This window comes from Xenopus tropicalis, chromosome 1 (genome assembly GCF_000004195.4).
Source record: "Xenopus tropicalis strain Nigerian chromosome 1, UCB_Xtro_10.0, whole genome shotgun sequence".
Lineage (NCBI taxonomy): Eukaryota > Metazoa > Chordata > Amphibia > Anura > Pipidae > Xenopus > Xenopus tropicalis.
The window spans coordinates 163,035,145-163,054,864 of record NC_030677.2 but is presented as its reverse complement, the minus strand read 5'-3'; the positions used below and the strand labels follow the sequence as shown (position 1 = coordinate 163,054,864).

At 36.9% G+C, this 19,720-nt stretch overlaps 1 protein-coding gene across 1 annotated transcript in view; it reads left to right on the top strand.

Moving 5' to 3' along the window:
* acad10 (acyl-CoA dehydrogenase family member 10) overlaps positions 1-19,720 on the top strand; it is a 35,828-nt gene that overhangs the window by 912 nt on the left and 15,196 nt on the right. Inside the window, exons 2-13 of the mRNA XM_004910509.4 lie at positions 854-1,048; positions 3,066-3,214; positions 5,271-5,465; positions 5,604-5,762; positions 8,685-8,844; positions 10,180-10,321; positions 12,207-12,275; positions 12,373-12,554; positions 13,185-13,335; positions 15,792-15,937; positions 16,751-16,924; positions 18,794-19,200. Of these exons, the coding sequence (XP_004910566.1) occupies positions 862-1,048; positions 3,066-3,214; positions 5,271-5,465; positions 5,604-5,762; positions 8,685-8,844; positions 10,180-10,321; positions 12,207-12,275; positions 12,373-12,554; positions 13,185-13,335; positions 15,792-15,937; positions 16,751-16,924; positions 18,794-19,200 (2,121 nt within the window). The 5' untranslated portion in view covers positions 854-861. The remainder of the gene's footprint in view (positions 1-853; positions 1,049-3,065; positions 3,215-5,270; positions 5,466-5,603; positions 5,763-8,684; positions 8,845-10,179; positions 10,322-12,206; positions 12,276-12,372; positions 12,555-13,184; positions 13,336-15,791; positions 15,938-16,750; positions 16,925-18,793; positions 19,201-19,720) is intronic.

Sequence of the window (19,720 nt, the reverse complement as noted above, 5' to 3'; positions counted from 1 at the left end):
CTACAAAAAGCTCTTGCTCTTTCTGAGCAGTGATTCACCTGTTATTGCCACATTTACTCTAGGCAGTGGGTTTCTCATATAACACTTTGAGAAGCAGTGATAGAATAGATAGAGACTATCTATAGAAGGATTGAACTTTTTTCTGTGCTGAGCGCAGCAGCAGTTGAAAAGTGTCCTAGGCTTCAAATTCTTCTGGAAAATCCTGTGCTTCTAATTGATCTATATCAATAGCCCCCTTAGGGCAGTGGCACATGGGGAGATTAGTTGCCTGCAATAAATCTTCACTATTGTGGGCAACCGAACTCCCTGACATGCCATCCCACTGGCAAGAATGTAAATAGCCAGTGCAATGGTATACGCATCGCTTCTGTTGCCTGAAGTGGCCTCGCAAGGAAACCGGGCAACTTCAGAAAACAGAAGCGACTCGTATGTCATCCTATCGGCGATTTACATTCTTGCCAGTGGGATGGCATGTCGGGGAGATTTGTCACCTCCAATAGTGAAGCTTTAGCGCGGGTGACTAATCTCCCTGTGTGCCTTTGCCCTTAGCATTAAGGGTGAAGACACACAGAGCTACTAGTAGCAGCTACTTGCCACAACTACTAAAATAGACAATGCTGATCATTTACTGATAACTGTCTCTATGTGTGTTTTAGCAGAGACAATTCTCAGTATTGTCAATGGCAGGGTATTCTCTGGCATTTAGTAGCCCTGACAAGTAGCTACTACTAAGTAACTCCGTGTGTCTTCGCTCTTACTGTAATTACAAGTATATGCTTTAAAAAATAGCAAATAGGTTGAAAAGGTAAAATGGCTAAATTAAAACAAAAGTGACTTTTTTCTGTTTACACAGGTGATGTAATGATGATAAGCAGAGTTCTAAAAACATCCTGCCTGAGCTACACAAAGGCAACTGCAATATGGAGGAGCTTTCTTTTTCAACAGAGTAGTTCAATAAGATGGAACCATACTGTGTCAAAAGGGTATAAGGCTGTTATTTTTGATATGGGAGGTGTGCTGCTTCCGTCACCTTATAGAATGATAAAAGGTAAACCTACGTGATGCATATGTGAATTAAATTGCAATGCAATGTATTGTCATCCAGACTAAACCAAACAAGAATACAAGACTAATAATTATAATCTGCCTTTTGCTGCTAAATTTAAATAATAATAAAGGGGAACTATACAGTGACACAAAGTAAGCAGATTGTGTTAGTATTTCACAACACAAAGCACTTTATAAAATACTTTTGATTACTTTTAATTGCAGTTGTAACAATAAAATTACATGTTCTTTCTGCAGCAGTTAAAGTTTTTTTTTGTCTAGGTAGCACAAGGGTCTGTGGCTATGCTGTCTACTGACAGTCAAAGGGAATTAAGAGGCCATGCCTGCTTGCAACTGCACCAATGTTCTACAGACCAAACTACTAATTTCCTATGTGCTTCCACTACAGTCATTACCCCTTATGGCCACTGTCCCCTGACAACAAGAGGATTCATCCTTTTTTATTTAGAATTTTATTATTAGGACTTGTACTCATAAGTGTTTTTTTAGTCCACATGTGTTTGAAACGCATGTTTGAGTGTACCTAAACACAGTTGCTAATTGATTTCATTATATTCTGCCTGGTTATACTCACGAGTGGTCAGAGTTGCGTTTTACTCTACTAGTTTTTCATCTCTTTTTTTTTTAGATGCAAGATGCTGCGTTTTCTTGCGCTGGACGCACATTCATTATTTAGTAGAATAGAGGTTTGCATTTGGAACTGACAAAAATACGCTTAGCTGTGTTTTAAAAGCTGCATATAAATACAATATATGCATCTTTTCGCACTCATCATGCGTTTGTAAACACAGAGAAAGCACTTGTGAGTATGAGCCCATAGAGGGGACATAACCCAAAACAAAATTTCTGCCTAATAATGAAAGAAAGTTTAATTCTAAGGAACTTTGTGATATGCATTTATTATAAAATATCAGTGGTTTTAAAGTTATTTGTATATACTGCTGGAATTCAAAGCAGTATGTCTGTACCTGTCTACACTGCTTGTTCTGACTCTAGAAACAATGCAGCAAAAGTCTCTTCCAGCCACGAGAGGAGTGTTAATCAGCTGCCTTGTTCTACATTGTTTCAAAAGCCAGAGCTACTATTGCAGTAAACAGCAAGGGGAAGACAGTTTCTGTTTTCAGTAGCAGTTACATTTACAAATACATTTGAAACTAATAATGTATCTGGGAAGTTCCTCAGGATACTGCCACAACAGGCTGATTCTCAGCCTGATGATAAATGCAGGCCTAGAATCAGCATACTGAGGGCATACTGAGGCAAGCATAGGGGCTGATTCTCGGCCTGCATTTATCCGCAGGCTGAAAATCATCTGGTGTGGCACTATCCTTAGAATTAAGTTTTCCTTTAGTGGGCAAAATGTTATTTTTGGGTTTACATTCCCTTTAAAACTGTCAAGAAAAATCAAGTATATTAGTTTTTAGTTTTGACATCTACTAAAACAATCTGAACACTCTGTGTAAGATTTAGAAAAAAAAAATCCTAATTACAAATGGGTTTATGTTCTATTTTTTCTGCAAAGCATATTTTTCCTTACTGAGCTTGTTGCTTGCCTATGATGTGTCATTCTCTATAGCTGGAACAACAGAGCAATGTAGGTTATTTCTTGCTATTACTGAGAGTACTACAGCAGTTCTCTCTGTTGCCTTCAGAAGCAAATACACATAGAAGGATCAATAAATGGAATAACTATAGCTTCACTTATTACTGTAAATGTTTAACAAAAAATAAATGGAAGAAACCATAACTTGGTTATCTTGCTGAGAGGGAAAATACAGAATCCTTGCAGTATATCACAATCTATAATGCTGTGGATTTATGCACATTGTTTAATTTTTAAAATGTTGTGGTAATTTTATTCTGCTTGCATAGTACATTTCTTGGTAATTTTGAGTCTTCTAGCTTGATGGTGCATTCCAGATTTAAATCTATTCCTGCACAATTTCCACATGAGGCAAGGGGGCGTGTTTTCCTAAATGTGTTTATTTTGCATATAGAGTGGGAAATTTGTAACAAAGTTCCATCTGGAACATTAAAGCAAGCCATACGAACAGGTGGACACAGTGGACCTTGGATGAAGTTTATGAGAGGAGAATTGACTGCAGAACTATTTGTAGAGCATTTTGGGGAGCAGTGTTCAAATATTGTGAGTTTATTTGCTTAAATTTTTTCAAATGTAATTATTTCAGTTTTCTGTAGTATTCTTTACTTTACCAAAGAAATATAGGCTTCTGTAGTTTGAAATGAAATACCTAACCTTTAAAAAAAAACCCCAAAAAACTTATCACCTTCAGAATTATTCTTTAAAATATTCAAATTCAGCCTGATAATGATTATATCAGTTGAAATTGTACAAATTATGCATCAAAGAAGAAGGAAAGGTAAAATCTAAGTAAGTTTTGTCACAAAGGGCTATGCAAATACAGCCACAAGCACTCATAGAAACCCTGCACTAAGCCCTCTGTCAAAAGAAACAGGATTTCTTGTCTTTTTTTTTCCTGTGCCAGAGTCTGCACAGCTCTCTCCCCTCTCCTGGCCCCTTCCTTAAGAATGCTAAGAATGTGTTATCTGAGCCAATCAGCAGAAATCTTTCTTATAGTCTTACAAATTGTGCGTGTACAGCAGCATGCCATTATGGGAATTTCCTTTACAGAGCTCAGCGTCTTTTTTTCCTATGACGCTTCTGATCATCTGAACAGGAGAAATATGGGAATACTGAAGGTATGCCTGCAGCTTGAGATTAACACTTTATTAGCCTTTCCTTCTCCTTTAACTGCAATACATGGCCATATAGACTGACATTTGCAAAAATGCTAACAAGCATTTTTACTGCTGGTGACTAGGATTACATTAATTGTAATAACAGGCTGCACTATTAGGGTAGGGCACTTGTCTGCCTGCTAAAAAAATCAATAGCAAGGAATTCTCATGAGTCTAAGGTCTGTGGCAGACATCCTTCGCTGTTTTTTCCTGAGAATATTTGAATGTGTGTTTTCAGGTGAAAGTTATGTAAAAAGTAGACAGGCACTTTCCTGTGATTCCCTTTGAACACAATAGGATTAACTAATAGTCTTGGAGGTTGTGGAGCCACCATGGAGCCAAGATTTTGTTAAAATTGATTTGGGTGCCTTGGACCTCTGTGGTCAGTTTAATTAATGTTTAATAATGTGTTATTAACTAAGGTGTCTCCCAAAAAAGATAAATAATTAATCACAATTGTCAGTTTTTTTCTCTCAGACCCCCTTGGTCAAATCAGGCATTGCCTGAAACCATCTGTACTTCATAAGGTCATACAGCTTCATAAGCTTGAGGACAGAGGTCAAGACAAACTGACAAAATAACAAAGTTAACCTAAATGGTATGGGGGAGTGTAGGATGCCCACCAAATGTTGAAACTTGAACTGTGGCTGTAAAGAGAAGAACTGAGCTTTGAAAGCATGTCTAAGATTAAAATATTTGTATATTGGGAGATTGTGTTGGTTGTGTTTTTGGGAGAGTTCCTGATGTGAATAAAATCCAGATTTAAAAATGAGACCCTCAAGGTATTTTACTCCTAGGACTCAGTATGAAGTCCTGGATGTCTGAAATATGGAAGGTAGGAGTTATCCCAAAAAGTTCAGTTCTGGTATGGCATATGTTATCAGAAACCCCTTATCCAGAAAGTTCAGAATTACTGCAATTCCATCTCACATAGACTTATTATAAGCAAATAATTCAAATATTTAAAAATGATTTTCTTTTTCTCTGTTATAATAAAATAGTACCTTCCTTTTGATGCCAACCAAGATACAATTAATCCTTATTGAAGGCAAAACAATCCAATTGGGTTTCTTTAATGTTTAAATTATTTTTAGCAGACTTAAGGTATAGATATCCAAATTACAGGAAGATTCCTTATCCAGAAAATGCCAAGTCATAAGCATTCTGGATAATGGGTCCCATACCTGTAGCTATCAGCAAAGAGTCCAAATAACTAATAACTATTAGTGGATAACCATGCTTGTATTGTATTAAGATATGCATAGTCAGTTTCATTTAAAAATCTCAGTATTGTTTAGCTTTTTTAAATAAAATCTAAACTTACTAATTTGCCTTTGTAAGGACAGGTGTCATGGTGACCGAGCAAAATGCTAAGTGGCATCATTGTATCTAAGATATTGTCTTTCCCATACCAAATAATGACCTTTATTTTTGTTTTCTAGGCTGGTTCCCCTGTCCCAATTTTCAGATTCCTTACAGATTTCACAAGTGGGCCAATGATAGAACAGCATTCATGCATGACCCAGGCCATACAGTGTATCCGTTCTGAGGGTCTCAAAATTGCTGTTTTAAGCAACAACTTCTTTTTACATAGTGGAGAAAGTTTTCTGCCTTTGAATCGTTCACAGTTTGATGTGGTACGTGGATATTTTATTGTATCACTGGTGATTATTCTTACATTATTATTACCACCACCACCACATATTAATCAAGTGACAACATATTTTGTAAATGTAAATTTTATATTTTCAGCCTAATCTTTTAATATCCTTTAGATTGTTGAGTCTTGCATTGAAGGTGTATGTAAACCAAGCCCTCAGATCTATCAGCTTTGCGTGGAACGGCTAGGTGTTCAGCCGAGAGATTCTATCTTCTTAGATGATCTTGAACAGAATGTAAGAGCTGCTGCACAGCTAGGCTTTAGTACAATAAAGGTGAGTTGGGGGGCTAGGACCCATTTTTATAAGTATACATGTTAAGAACTCAGTTTTGTTTTTAATTATGATGTAGAGACCACTAATAATAATGATAATAAGTCTTTTGCTGTACCATTGTGGAAAATCTTGGCGAGAGATTTTTCTCTCTTTAGCAGTTTTACTTTGGGTATTTACATATAGAGGGAGATCCTGAAATCTGAAACACAGACACCCTATAAAACTGCATTTGGTGAATATATGGAGTGTCATTACTATTGTTTTTAAGTGACTGGTTGCACTTTTATGCTAGACATAGCATAGACTGTTTGTGTACAGAGTATATAAGATACCCCATGTCATCTAGCGTTTTTCTTCTGTTTATTTTCTCTTAAACAACTGCAGCTTTTTAACACCTTTTATAATTCTTTTCATATTTATTTTTATTGCTTTTATCCTCAGATGAGACTTCTTATTAGATGCTATAAGAGGATATGCAAGTTTAATTTATGTGACTTAAATATTCCACAAAGGCAGTAAAAATGGAAACAAATTATGAATTCAAAACATACTTATAAAGTACACTATTTAATGCACCCTACTTGTTCTCTATGGGGCTGATTTACTAAGACACGAATTCAAATCCGAATTGGAAAAATTCCGATTGGAAAACGAACATTTTGCGACTTTTTCGTATTTTTTGCGATTTTTTCGGTGCCTTTACGACTTTTCGGAAATTGTCACAACTTTTTCGTTACCAATACGATTTGCGTGAAAAAACGCGAGTTTTTCGTAGCCATTATGATTTGCTCGTATCTTGTCACGACTTTTTCGTATTGAGCGCTCGTAAGCGGCGGGCGAAACTTTCAGACTTAGCATGATTTTGGAAGCCTCCCATAGGACTCAATGGCACCCTGCAGCTCCAACCTGGCCCAAGAAAAGTCACCATACTGAAGCTTTAATGAATCCGAACGCTACGAAAAAATCGCAACATTTTGCTCAACTTTCGGAATGGCTACGAAAAAGGCACGACTTTTCGCGCAAGTTTTAACGCTACGTCAAAATCGCCAGATTTTGCGCAACATTCGGAATGGCAACAAAAAAGTCGCAATAATTTTCCGAAAAATCGCCAAATACCGATCATTACGAAAAAAATGCAATCGGACGCATTCGGCCTGTTCGTGGGTTAGTAAATGTGCCCCTAAATATTTGCTCTTGCTTTTAATACTATACCTGTATTTGTCTAGGGTATATGGCAGATCAACTTTTTGTTCAACGTTCTTTCAGTTATTGTGTTTTTCTTGCTTTAGTCTGGACCCTCCTCAGGTACTCCCTGCCATGAGACAAGGCAGCACCCCACAAGATACCAGGAGCAGTAACCTTAAAGGGGTTGTTCACCTTTAATTTAAATTTAATATGTTATAGCATATCTTATTCCTAGCAACTTTGCAATTGGTCTTAATTATTAATATTATTATTATTATTCCCTGGTCACTGTCCCCAGTAGTCCTAGAAATCTAAAAACTATTGCTCTGTGAGCTTACAATTTTATTATTATTAATACTTTTTATCCTTTTTTTCAGTCCCTCTCCTATTCTTATTCCAGTAAGGTAAACAAGACCCTATCAACCAGATAGCTGCTGAAATTTCAAACTGGAGAGGTGCTGAACAAAACTAAATAACTGAAAAGCCACAAAAAAATAAAAAAAAATGTAAACCAATTGAAAGGAGTCTTAGAATATCAATGTCTTTGTCATAATAAAAGTTAATTTTAAAGTGAAAAATCCTGCTTTAAGAGCAGAATTTCCTGTGATGAAACAAGTTATTCAGTACTTCTTGTTCAGAGAATGCAATTGTGCTCTCTGCACTAGTGATGTGGCACCCCCTTCCCTCAGCAATGGAAAGGTAACAAGTACAAATTCAAGTATAAGTTAACCCAGGAAATTATACAGGAATGGATAAACTGTCATCTACATGAATTCTTGGCAACAGTCACTGGATCACATCTGGACTTCCAAAGCCAGTGGCCCAGAGCAGTGTGTCTGACTGTTGGCAGACCTTTTAGATTCCACCCTGACAATACAGTAAATTATTCAAAAATCTATTTGTGACAACTTTGCACAGTATTTTTTATGCCAGGCATAACTGAGGGAATCACTCAAAATCACAAATGAGCAAGCACTCTCAAGAAGACCACAGCTGGAGATAAAAACAATGTTTATTTCATAGGGTAAAAATAAAAAATCCCCTTATGCATTTTGTATCATTAGATAAGTAGTCATACGTTATGCAATGCGTCAAAAATTAACCATATGAAATAAACCTTTTCTCCTGTCGTGGTCTTCTTGAGAGTGCTTGCCGTTTTGAGTGTTTATCTCACCCCAATCTAAGGGCTCGGGGCAATGTACCTGGGCCACCAACAAAAGCCGCTGAGTTGTTTCTTTATTTGCATGCTGATTTCAAACTGAATCTATAGCAGATTGACTCTTCACACCCAGGCCCAAAGGTTTATATGGTTTGTTTACTCTTAGGTTGAGCTGCATTTTGCTTTAATCCAATAAATGGGGGAATCAGCATAAAGCATATTATTGTTTGACTTTTAAATATAAAAAAGTAATTGTGATTAGTCAGATGCTAGACACATGGCACAATAAAAGCATTAAGTACTGACAATTTTTCTGTACAGAAGAAGATATGTCACCACACACTTGGACAGATGCTAAGTATCTCTCTGTCTATCAATTACCTATGGATTTTTCAGAATTTTGGCTGGCAACTTTGAGAAGTTTTAAAGGGGAGTGTTTATGGTGTAGCAGTATTTACTACAATATATAATTAAATTATTATTATTATTATTAATTAAGCTAAACCCTACTTAGAGACTGAGCATATTATAAGTTGCTATAATAGGTTTCCCTTTTAATGTATTTTAAATAAATACAGGTGGATGATCCAAGAGAATCTCTTGAGCAATTAGAAAAGCAGTTAGGATTCTCATTAAAAGACTTTGTTCCAAACACTCGTTCTGTAAGACCAGCAATGGAAATTCCAAGAGATACTTTGAAGAAGTATCTGGAAAACATTTTAGGGGAAAGAATATCAGGTACTCAAATAATATAGTATTTTGTATTTCAGTTGTATATGTGCTGATATTTATTTACTGCACCGTACAACACATGGTATTTTGTGTCTTTTTTTCTTTTCTTGGCTTTTAGCAGTATTGTAATGGTTAGCACAAGCATTTAGTAAACCAATTGCTTCCTGCATTGACAGTTCATGGACATTCCTTGTTGGTTCAGCATTATATTATAAGGTACAAGAGCAGTGCGCGTGCCATCTTCAGGCTTACAGTACAGGTATGGGATCCCATATCTGGAAACACGTTATCCAGAAAGTTCCGAATTACGGAAGGGCCATCTCCCATAGACTCCATTATAAGCAAATAATTATAATTTTTAAAAATGATTTCCTTTTTCTCTGTAATTATAAAACAGTACCTTGTACTTGATCCCAACTAAGATATAATTAATCTTTATTGGAGGCAAAACAATCTTATTGGGTTTATTCAATAATTATTTTTATCAAACTTAATTTATGGAATTTATGGAGATCCAAATTACAGAAAGATCCCTTATCTGGAAAACCCCTGGTCATGAGACTTCTGAGTAAAAGGTCCCATACCTGAAATAGCATGGCCCTAGTCCCTAGCATACTAATTGCAGCAATTAAGTATAAGTAAACCTTTAAAATAAGTGAATGTAAAATTGATGAGAGTGCTATTCTGAACAATTTTATTTATTTTTTTTAATTCCAAGATATTAAGGGTTAAAGTACTGTCATTCTAAATGAGTTTTGTCACAACAGCTCTGCTGTTCTGTTTCTAACCATGCTCATGCTGTGGAAATTGTCAGGAGAAATAACAAGGGCTGATTTGATATTCTTCTTGTTAGGAAAGATGTGTAAATGTAAATTGCAAAAGTCCTTAGAATAGCATAGTACATACACCTATTTTAAAGGTTTACTTATCTATTAAGCATTTTCTGTGCTGATCCAGAAACATTGTTTAGTTGTTTGTTTTTAAATACTGTAGCAGCTGCAGAGAAGACTGCTGCCCTGTCATAAATAAGTCCCAAAGCAAACTTGTGTTGTACCATTAAAATATTACCTCATGAGCTGTGGTGTTTTATACCATTTCAGACTATGTCTTGCAAAGTAGATGCCAAGTAAGGAAAGTGTAATGGTAGATTTGCTAATATAGCAAGAAAAGTATAATTTAACTAAAATCATTTGAAGATGTTTGAACTTATTATGTACAGATGACAGAATTCTTATGTTATGTTTTGCGTACAGATGACAGAATTCTTATGCTATGTTTTGCTGGTATGGCGTGCAATGCAAAAAAGAAAAATTGCTAATTTTTTCATCTGATAACTTGCAGACCAACTTACTGTCCGACAGTTCAGTCATGGACAGTCTAACCCCACATACTATGTCAAATTTAATGAAAAGGAATTTGTGTTGCGGAAAAAACCTCCAGGGAAACTCCTACCTGCAGCACATGCTGTTGAGAGAGAATATAGGTAATTTATCTATGTACAGTCCGATATTCCTGATGTACCAGATCCATAAAGTTTTAGACTGTGCTGAAACATTTCTTAAAATGCAACTATCACACTAAATTTGCTTCCCCCACCAGAGGTGTGGGCTAATAGAGCTGCACTCTGGTTAGGGGAAACAGTTTTTTATTCGAAAAACAGTCACCGCCGGTGCTAGGCCACCGCCGGTGCCCTAGTTCCCCTAACCTGAGTACAGGCTCGATTAGCCTGCACCTCTGGTGGAGGAAGCAATTTTAGGGTAATAGGTGCCCTTTAACCTCAGGCTGAATGCTAAATCTTTTTTGGACTGCACTTGCTTGTTTGAATTGGAGGTTGACAACTAAAATAAACAGCTTTTTTGAGAAAAAAAATGTTGTCTTTAGTTGCCCATGTTAGTAATGTAAAGCCACACAACATACATGATATTTTTGATTTAACCAAATACAAGTATGGGATCCGTTATCCAGAAACGCGTTTCCAGAAAGTTCCGAATTACAGAAAAGGCTGTTTCCCATAGACTCCATTATAAGCAAATAATTCTAATTTTTGAAAATGATTTCCTTTTTCTCTGTAATAATAAAATAGTACCTTGTACTTGATCCCAACTAAGATATAATGAATCCTTATTGGAGGCAAGACAATCCTATTGGGGTTATTCAATATTTAAATGCTTTTTTAGTAGACTTAGTAGACTAAGGTATGGAGATCCAAATTACGGAAAGATCCCTTATCTGCAAAACCCCAGGTCCCAAGCATTCTTGATAACAGGTCCCATACCTGCACTAAAGATGTATTTTTCTAAGAGTTATGCCAGTTATCTAGAAACCTTTCATTATTTTTGATTGATTTGCTTTGTTGCTTATATCCAATATGCATTATATATAAGCTATTTGTAAATAAAACTGCTTTTGTAAGCAGTATCTTGTATATTTTTGTAATAAAAAACAGCTTTTGGGTGGTGGCCTCTTTTAACTAAGATAACATAACTTCATGTAAATCGCCCTGCAGTATGAAAAGACCTATTTTCTGGAAGCCCCCAGGTACTAAACATTTTAGATAACAGATCCAATACCTTTATTTGTGATTTAGCAAAATTTGAAAATCACTTGCACCATACATAATTTGTATAGTTTTTTGTAGAATTTATTTTGATTTGCAAGAGAATTATCTTGTCATTAGGGATTCTCTGAATACATGATTTGGACAATGCAGGGCCACTATCAGTAATTATAATCCCCTTACAACTAATTTAGTGGGGCCCACCTCCAGGGGACCAAGACCCTTGAGTGGTCGGCCCAGCCAACAATTAAAATAGATCTCAATAAAAACAAATAAGCCCTTCTAACTTAAAGCCCTTACCCTGATCTGTTCATGCACCAATTCTGCCAAAATTCTGCCCACAATCCACCCAGATTTCCCTTTCATGACCTTTCCATCCTGGAGCCCCTCTCTATCATGTGGCCCCTGACTGCAGTACCCCCCGATGGCAGCAGATTTAAGCCCGGGCAACTGAATTACATTATTTACTAGGGATATTATAAAACAGTAATCTATATTATAAAAAAAAAAATGTCATACTGTGTCCTTTGGCAAATTGCTTTTTCTCCAGTTTCTGATTGTATTTACAGCACTGCATATAAATAGTAGCACTATATATATAACTAGGCTTGTCCATCCTAATAGCTCATTAGCTGGAAACCCTATAATTCACATTATGATTAGTGTAGGCGTGTCCAAAAACTGTACAAAATCACGGATTCACTTGCATATTTTACCTTCTTGTAGTAAGGTTTATAATGGTACATTGGTTATATTCAAAACAAACTGCATAAAACAGTTAAATTTGTTATAGCATAAAATTCTTTTTTAGGATAATGAAAGCCCTTAGTGAGGCTGGTGTTCCTGTTCCAAGAGTGCTCAGTCTTTGTGAAGATTCCAGGTATGAGCTTAGTAGTATGTTACACCAACACTATTATATATTCCAGCTGTCTTTTTAATTCTGGCTTCTAAAAGAAACACATTTGCATTCTTTTTAGCATTATTGGCACTCCATTCTATGTTATGGAGTATTTAACTGGACGCATCTTCAAAAATCCTGCCTTACCTGGAATGGAAAAAAAACAGCGTTGTGCAATATACTCAGCAATGAATCAAGCTTTGTGTAAAGTCCATAGTGTGGATATCAAGGCAGCTGGAGTAGAGGATTATGGAAAACATGGTAAAAGTGATGGGTGTTTTCAATGTCTTAAAGAAAAGGCTAACTAGTATTGTGAAATACAATGCAAGTTCTATTGTATGAGGAAACTTAATTTACCTTCACTATAGTAATTGTGTGTGGAATATGGAGCTCCAAGCCAGATGTTGCTCTGCTGGCATAGCAGTCATTAGATAACTTTGAAATATATTTCACAATATCAGTGCTCTGGTTACATTGTATATTTCCCTTTGTGCATGGAATTCCCACCACTACAGAAAGTGGTTCATTCCCACAGATCTTCAGTAGAGTGCTCTGCGCTTTGCTGTGAGTCTGCTGGAAAATATAATGTGACCTCTGTGATTGCTGGCCACAGGCCAAGGAATGAAAAAGATAAACAAAGGACACAAATGTACACCAGGAGAATAAATGTCTATAAATTATAAAAGATACTTTCATTTTAAGTTATATATTCTTGGTCTAAATTTTATTTTATATGTATATCTTACATGTGTAGCATTGAGATTAGTCGAATGTACTGGCATTAGATATAAATCAATATTTTTTCTTTATGTTTAACAAAATTGTGCCCTAATTTCATATGCTTTTTCATTTTAACTTTTAATCTTAATTATTATGATGGCTTACATTTAGGAGCTTATATTCAGCGTCAAGTTCAGATTTGGACTAAGCAGTATAGACTTAGTGAGACCCATACCATCCCAGCTATGGAGAGGCTGATTGAGTGGCTCCCACAGCATCTACCCAAGGAACAGAAAACGACAGTAGTACATGGAGACTTCAGGTACAATTCAATTTCTAACATTGCCTTATTAATAGAAAATGCCTTCTGGCTGTTTCTTGACCTACGTATAAACAGCCCCTGTGCCATTAGCTTAAGAGCGATCTCTAATAATAAACTTGCAGTGCAGAGAAAGAATTTTACACAATAATTAAATGTGTTACAGCCACTAAAAAATTATGTTTCAGTCCAGTTGTCTTTAAAGGAGAAGGAAAGGCATTTTGGTATTTTGAGCCAATAGAACATTATATTTATTCAGCAATAGAAGCTCCCACTGTTTGTTTAAGATAGCTGCTGCCATTTTAGCTTGGTCTCAGAAGCTTCGGTGCTGCAGCTCTAGCTGCAGGTAGCTCAGATTGGAGTGAAAGAGAATTCTGATGGGAGGGGGAGCAGGAGAAGTAGAAGGGAGAGAGTAGAGAGCTGAGCAGACTCATGCCCTGAAGGATTTTTCTGAGATTCCCAAGCCGGACTTGGATTTCTTACTACTGAGTGCTATTCTGATACTGGGAGCTGCTATCTTGCTACATTCCCATTGTTCTGCTGATCAGCTGCTAGGGAGGTAAGGGAGGTGGGGTGATGACACTCCAACTTTCAGCTTAGCAGTAAAGTGTGACTGAAGTTTTCAGAGCACAGGTCACATAGCTGTGTCACCCTGGGAAATGAAGAATATTGCTAGCCCCATGTGAAATTTCAAAATTAAATATAAATAACTCTCTTGTGTTTTTGAAAACTGCATTTCAACGCAGGATTCTGCTGGAGAAGCGCTATTAACCGATTTGTTTCAACAGTATTCTTTTAAAAGTTGCCAAAAATTGGCGCATTACATAAGGCTTGAAATTGAAAGAGTTGAAATGACAAAAAATCCTATTTTCCCTACTTTTTTTACAAAAAATACAGGGAAGTTATTTTTAGAGTTTTTTATCTGCCTTTAAATAAACAGACCTCTCCCTCATCTAAGGGCTCTGGCACACGGGAAATTAGTCGCCCGCGACAAATCTCCCTGTTCGCGGGCGACTAATCTCCCTGAAATGCCATCCCACCGACGAAAATGTAAATGGCCGGTGGGATGGCACACGCGGTGGCGCGATTTCGCGCAAATCGCCAAAAAAGCCTCGCGAGGCAACTTCGGCGATTTGCGCGAAATCGCGCCGCCGCGTGTGCCATCCCACCGGCCATTTACATTTTTGTCGGTGGGATGGCATTTCAGGGAGATTAGTCGCCCGCGAACAGGGAGATTTGTCGCGGGCGACTAATCTCCCGTGTGCCAGAGCCCTAAGAAGTAACCTTTAGGGTGAAGAAACACAGCTACTAGTAGCAGCTACTTGGCATGGCTACTAAAAAAGACAATGCTGATCATTTACTGATAATTGTCTTTACGTGTGTTTTAGCAAAGGCAATTCTCAGTATTGTCTATGGCAGGGTATTTTCTGGAGTTTAGTAGCCTTGAAAAGTAGCTGCTACTAGTAGCCCAGCGTGTCTTTACCCTTAAGGGCTCTGGCACACAAGGAGATTTGTCGCCTGCGTTTTTTCCCCCTGGCGCTTTGGAGACAAGTCGCCACGACAATACCCACGAAGAGATTTCATGCGAGTTGAGCTCCAGGCGATCTGCTACCCATGGTACCACTCAACAGTTAACCCCCCCTCATGTTTACTCAAGTCGCTCAGAAAAGGGTCTGTGTGCGATTTGAAACAGCGGGCGATTTGAAGTAGCCTCGTATGTTTTGGCGATTTCCATTGATTTAGCATTGGCGTCTTGTCGCTCGTCTTGTCGCCAAGTCGCTCTTTTAAAAATCGCCGGCGACAAATCTCCTCGTGTGCCAGAGCCCTAAGGAGCTTATTATTTGGGGGCTTCTCAGTGGACTGGTTATTATTTTTATCAGCTTCTTTAAAGGTTATTTTGGACTAGAAGTGACAGGAACTGCTACTGGAAAGTGAAACTGGCTTCATAGTCTTGTTTAGTTACCATAAATACCAGAAACCCAGGTATTTAAGTAGGCAAAAATTATGTTCAGTACAAACCCTGTTTATTTAACTTATGTTAAAAAAGGGGTGTATACTGTCCATTTAAAATTTCCTAAATCCGAATGGTGCCGCTTATGATGCTCACCATCAAAACTGCATCTGCACTATTCACTTTCACAAGCGCACTGCACATTCTGCTCTGGGAACCCTCGAGCTACTGCAGCCTTGGAGAGAGAATAGTAGCTTCAGGGTTCCTGTATGTCAGTAGATAAACCTGCAGTTCATTTGGTACAGGAGTATGGCAGTACCCAAGTGCAACTGTATGGAAATGCAAAGAGCACCTTTAATGATTGGGATTTTTCTTGCAACTGACTATGGAGAATTTAGCCTTTCAGCTGCACTTGCGGTCATAATACAGTATCAGTGTATTATGCTTATTTTATTTTTTGTTGTATTTATTATTATGTTTTATGTTTTTATTTCATTTCTGGATACAGGTTGGATAATTTAATTTTTCACCCAGAGGAACCTGAGGTTCTTGGTATTTTGGACTGGGAATTGTCCACATTGGGGGATCCTATTTCTGATGTGGCTTACAACTGCTTGGCTCATTACCTCCCTCCTGATCTTCCAATTCAAAAAGGTATAAATAAGGTTCACATATAATTATTTTCTCAAAGCAGAGCATTATACTCTGTAAGAGGTAAATGCAACTAGAAGTAGAATATTTGTGGCTAGAACTGCACTAATATATTTATTAACTGACAGAGCTGGGTAAAATGGCATACTTTCAGTGAAAATTATTTGTTTTGTTTTATCTGATGTAGCTAGCTCTGGTGCAGATTCCAGTTCAGTGAATGCCCCTATATAGGCCATTGAAGTATTTAAAATGCCCCTTGACATCACCTCTAAAGTCAAGAGTCTCCAGGCAAGGTTGGAAATGATTTTATAAATAACAATTTCCCTGTTGCAATAAATTTTCACTATTCAGGTATAGATTGGGCTGAATATAAAATCTTGTTTGTCAAGAACCACATTGAGGCTCTGAATGTGGGGCTGACCCACATGTCCTATTCCCCCATGCCATGGCATCTTGACTGAACGATCTACATTCAAATCAGCCCAGTATTGCCCACCAGCTTGATTACCAAACTAAGCAAAGATTACCGCATAAAGTAACGTAAAAAAATGAAGCCAATAGGATGATTATGTAATGATGATAGTAATGATTGCGTCATTTGTAACTGTTTCTGTCTTTCATATTTGTTTGTGTTCTTGCCAATTCATTGTACAGTGCTGTAGAATATGTTGCCAGTTTATAAATAAAGTATGATAATAATTGTATGATTTCATGTGATAATGTATAATGGATCAAAACTGCAAGACAATGCTCTGCTTCCACCTAGTGGAGGCAAACCACATAACCTTTTAACTACTGTATTGCTTCTTTTTTTAGGCCTAAAAAACTGTGATCTCGCAGCACTTGGGATTCCCACAACTGAAGAATATTTTCAACAGTACTGCAACAATATGGGAATACCAAAGATTCGCAACTGGAATTTCTACATGGCATTCTCCTTTTTTAGGGTGGCAGCTATATTACAGGGTGTATACAAACGTTCACTCACAGGTAGACCAAATAAATTTAACAACACAAACATTCATTTAAATTAATACTCATTTATTCTTATTATACATGTTATTTTGTTGGTTATCTGAAGCTTGAAATGGTATTTTTATCTGAATATGTTCTGAACTCTGCTGTGACCAAATAAACAGAGGGTTTTGTAGCAGTGTTTCAAATCAATATAAATAAAGGTTCATAATAATTATACCTAAGCTCTTGCACAGATAAAAATTATTCAAACAATAGGTAGCATTATAGGTAAGTAAAGGTATAATACATCTTGGCAGATATCACACTTGTATCCTGTTGTGTTGTTGCCATGGAACAACAAATGCTAGACAGGGATTCTGATGTCATACGGCACATCCTATAACATGAACACATACAGATACAAACACATACAAACAGCTAAAGTAAAATTACCATTTTTTAAGAATAGCACATTTTCTAATGGATATCCAAGAATAGCACACCATACAATGAAGTGATAACCTTATCTTTTATTTTATTTTAATAGATTTTTATTGAGTTTTGATTTATAGAGAACACTGACGTCTTAATTATGTACATCAGTTATTGTATTATCAGTAATTTTCTGTCAAGGGTTGTGGGGTAGAGAACAGTGTGTTAGTACAGGAAGGTAGGGGGTCAAACAGTCTAGCACTGGATACCTTAAGTCTACGCAAACATTATTTAAACATTAAATAAACGCTATAGGATTGTTTTGCCTCCAATAAGGATTAATTATAGCTTAGTTGGGATCAAGTACAAGGTGCTACAGAGAAAAAAGGAATAATTTTTAAAAATTAGAATTATTTGCTTGTAATGGAGTATATGGGTGATGGCCCTTCCATAATTCCGGAAATTTCTGGATAACAGGTTTCCAGATAACAGATCTCATACCTGTATACTGCTCCAAGTGATTGCCACATCTGGTGGCACCTCTGACACTTTTTTGGACTTCCTAGTCCAAAAGTTCCAATTGTATTTTTAAGTTCTGTTTCCCAGATGGTCATATGTTTGCTTTTACCTTCTGAATATTTCATTTACATAGTCTGTACAGTGTTGATATCATACTTGGGGAGTGTTGATCTAATATACAATTTTTTTTAATATACAAATATTTCCTTGAGATCTCAGGGAGTGTCTCACCTGTTGGTATTTATAATGGTCTGCCTGTGGTGGAGATTAGTGGTGTACTAATTATTCATGCGATTGGATGTGGTTTCTGTGGTATAATGCACCTGGTGTGGCGATGCCTTGGGCTTCCCAGTTTTATAGGGAGAGGAAAAGAATTTCCCTCTGCAATGCTTTAAGTGGGAGTACAGGGACAGATTAATCTTAAAAAGCTATGTTCTTTAACTCTTCTCCAGGTTGTGAGGAGGCCCTTGGTAGTTTGCAATTGACAGTTGAGTTTTTGCTCATCTGGAGTTGTTTTAGCCCATATGAGCATTTGAGTGCATACGAGCTGGGTTTAGAGTAGCTTTTTCAATCTCCACCCATTGTTTATCTGGCCTAGCAATGGTTAGGTGTAGAATTATCTTCAATATGAATGTGTTTGGGAACCCTAGAACCCCCACTGAGCTTGGGTCTGTAAAGTATGTTACTGGCTACTTGTTTCTTTTTATGATTCCAGATAACATCGAAGAGCACTCGCTGTACTGACCCTTATCTTTTATTTTACATCTTATTATGAATTGGGATATCTGCATATTTTATGTAAATAGTTAAAACGATGTGAAGTAATTGTGAATTTTGCATGTATTGGAAACACAAAAGAACAAGTTAATTTTCTCTTAGATATCCCATGCTCATGGTTGAGGCATAAAAGGTTTGTTTGAAAATAAAATGTCACACTGTAACCTCTTGCAGGACAGGCTAGTTCGTCAGATGCATCAAGTGGTGGGAAACTTGTGGATGTTATGGCTGACATAGCTTGGGATTTTGCAACAAAGGAAGGATTTCGGATCTTCAATGCTCAATCAGGAACAAATTCTAACAACCCATCATCAAGGTCATACAGTACATTTAGTAGAATGGCTAAACAAAGGGGATCCCCAAAGACAGCCTTTCCTACATTGCCTAAGGCTTCTCTGTACTCCTCTTCAAGGGGTGGCCTTATTCTTTCTCCTGATGACCTCTCTGGGGAGGCTCTGGATCTGTACCAAAAACTAAAGCAGTTTATAGAAGTGTACATTTATTCCGCTGAGCAAGAATTTAGAAATTATCAGTCATCTGAGAAGAGATGGACGCCACATCCACTTATAGAAGACCTGAAGGTATATAAAGACCATTCTTTCTGTGATATACTATTCAGCGTATAAGTTAAAAAGTTAACTCTGGATGAGAAATAAATATGTTTTAATAAGGAAAGTATAGATCTGTGTTAATCTGTTATATTTCACCAGTTAATTATTATTAACCAACAGTAAAGATTATTTTGTCTCTCATAACATTAATATTTGACATTTAAATATAAAAACTGCACGTGACTTTAAAATCTGAAAATTAAAATGAAGCAGAGGTCCAAAATAATGTAAGAGCCTTAAGCTTAATGTCAGTGTTAATGTCAGTGTTTTTCTGCCAATATGTTTAATACTAAAATCTACAGTTAGTATTGATGTTGGTATACATGGTTTATGCATGTGAGTGTATAGATAGGTCAGTATGGGTCTGTATGTGAGTGGATAGATAGGTCAGTATGGGTCTGTATGTGAGTGGATAGATAGGTCAGTATGGGTCTGTATGTGAGTGGATAGATAGGTCAGTGTGGGTCTGTATGTGAGTGGATAGATAGGT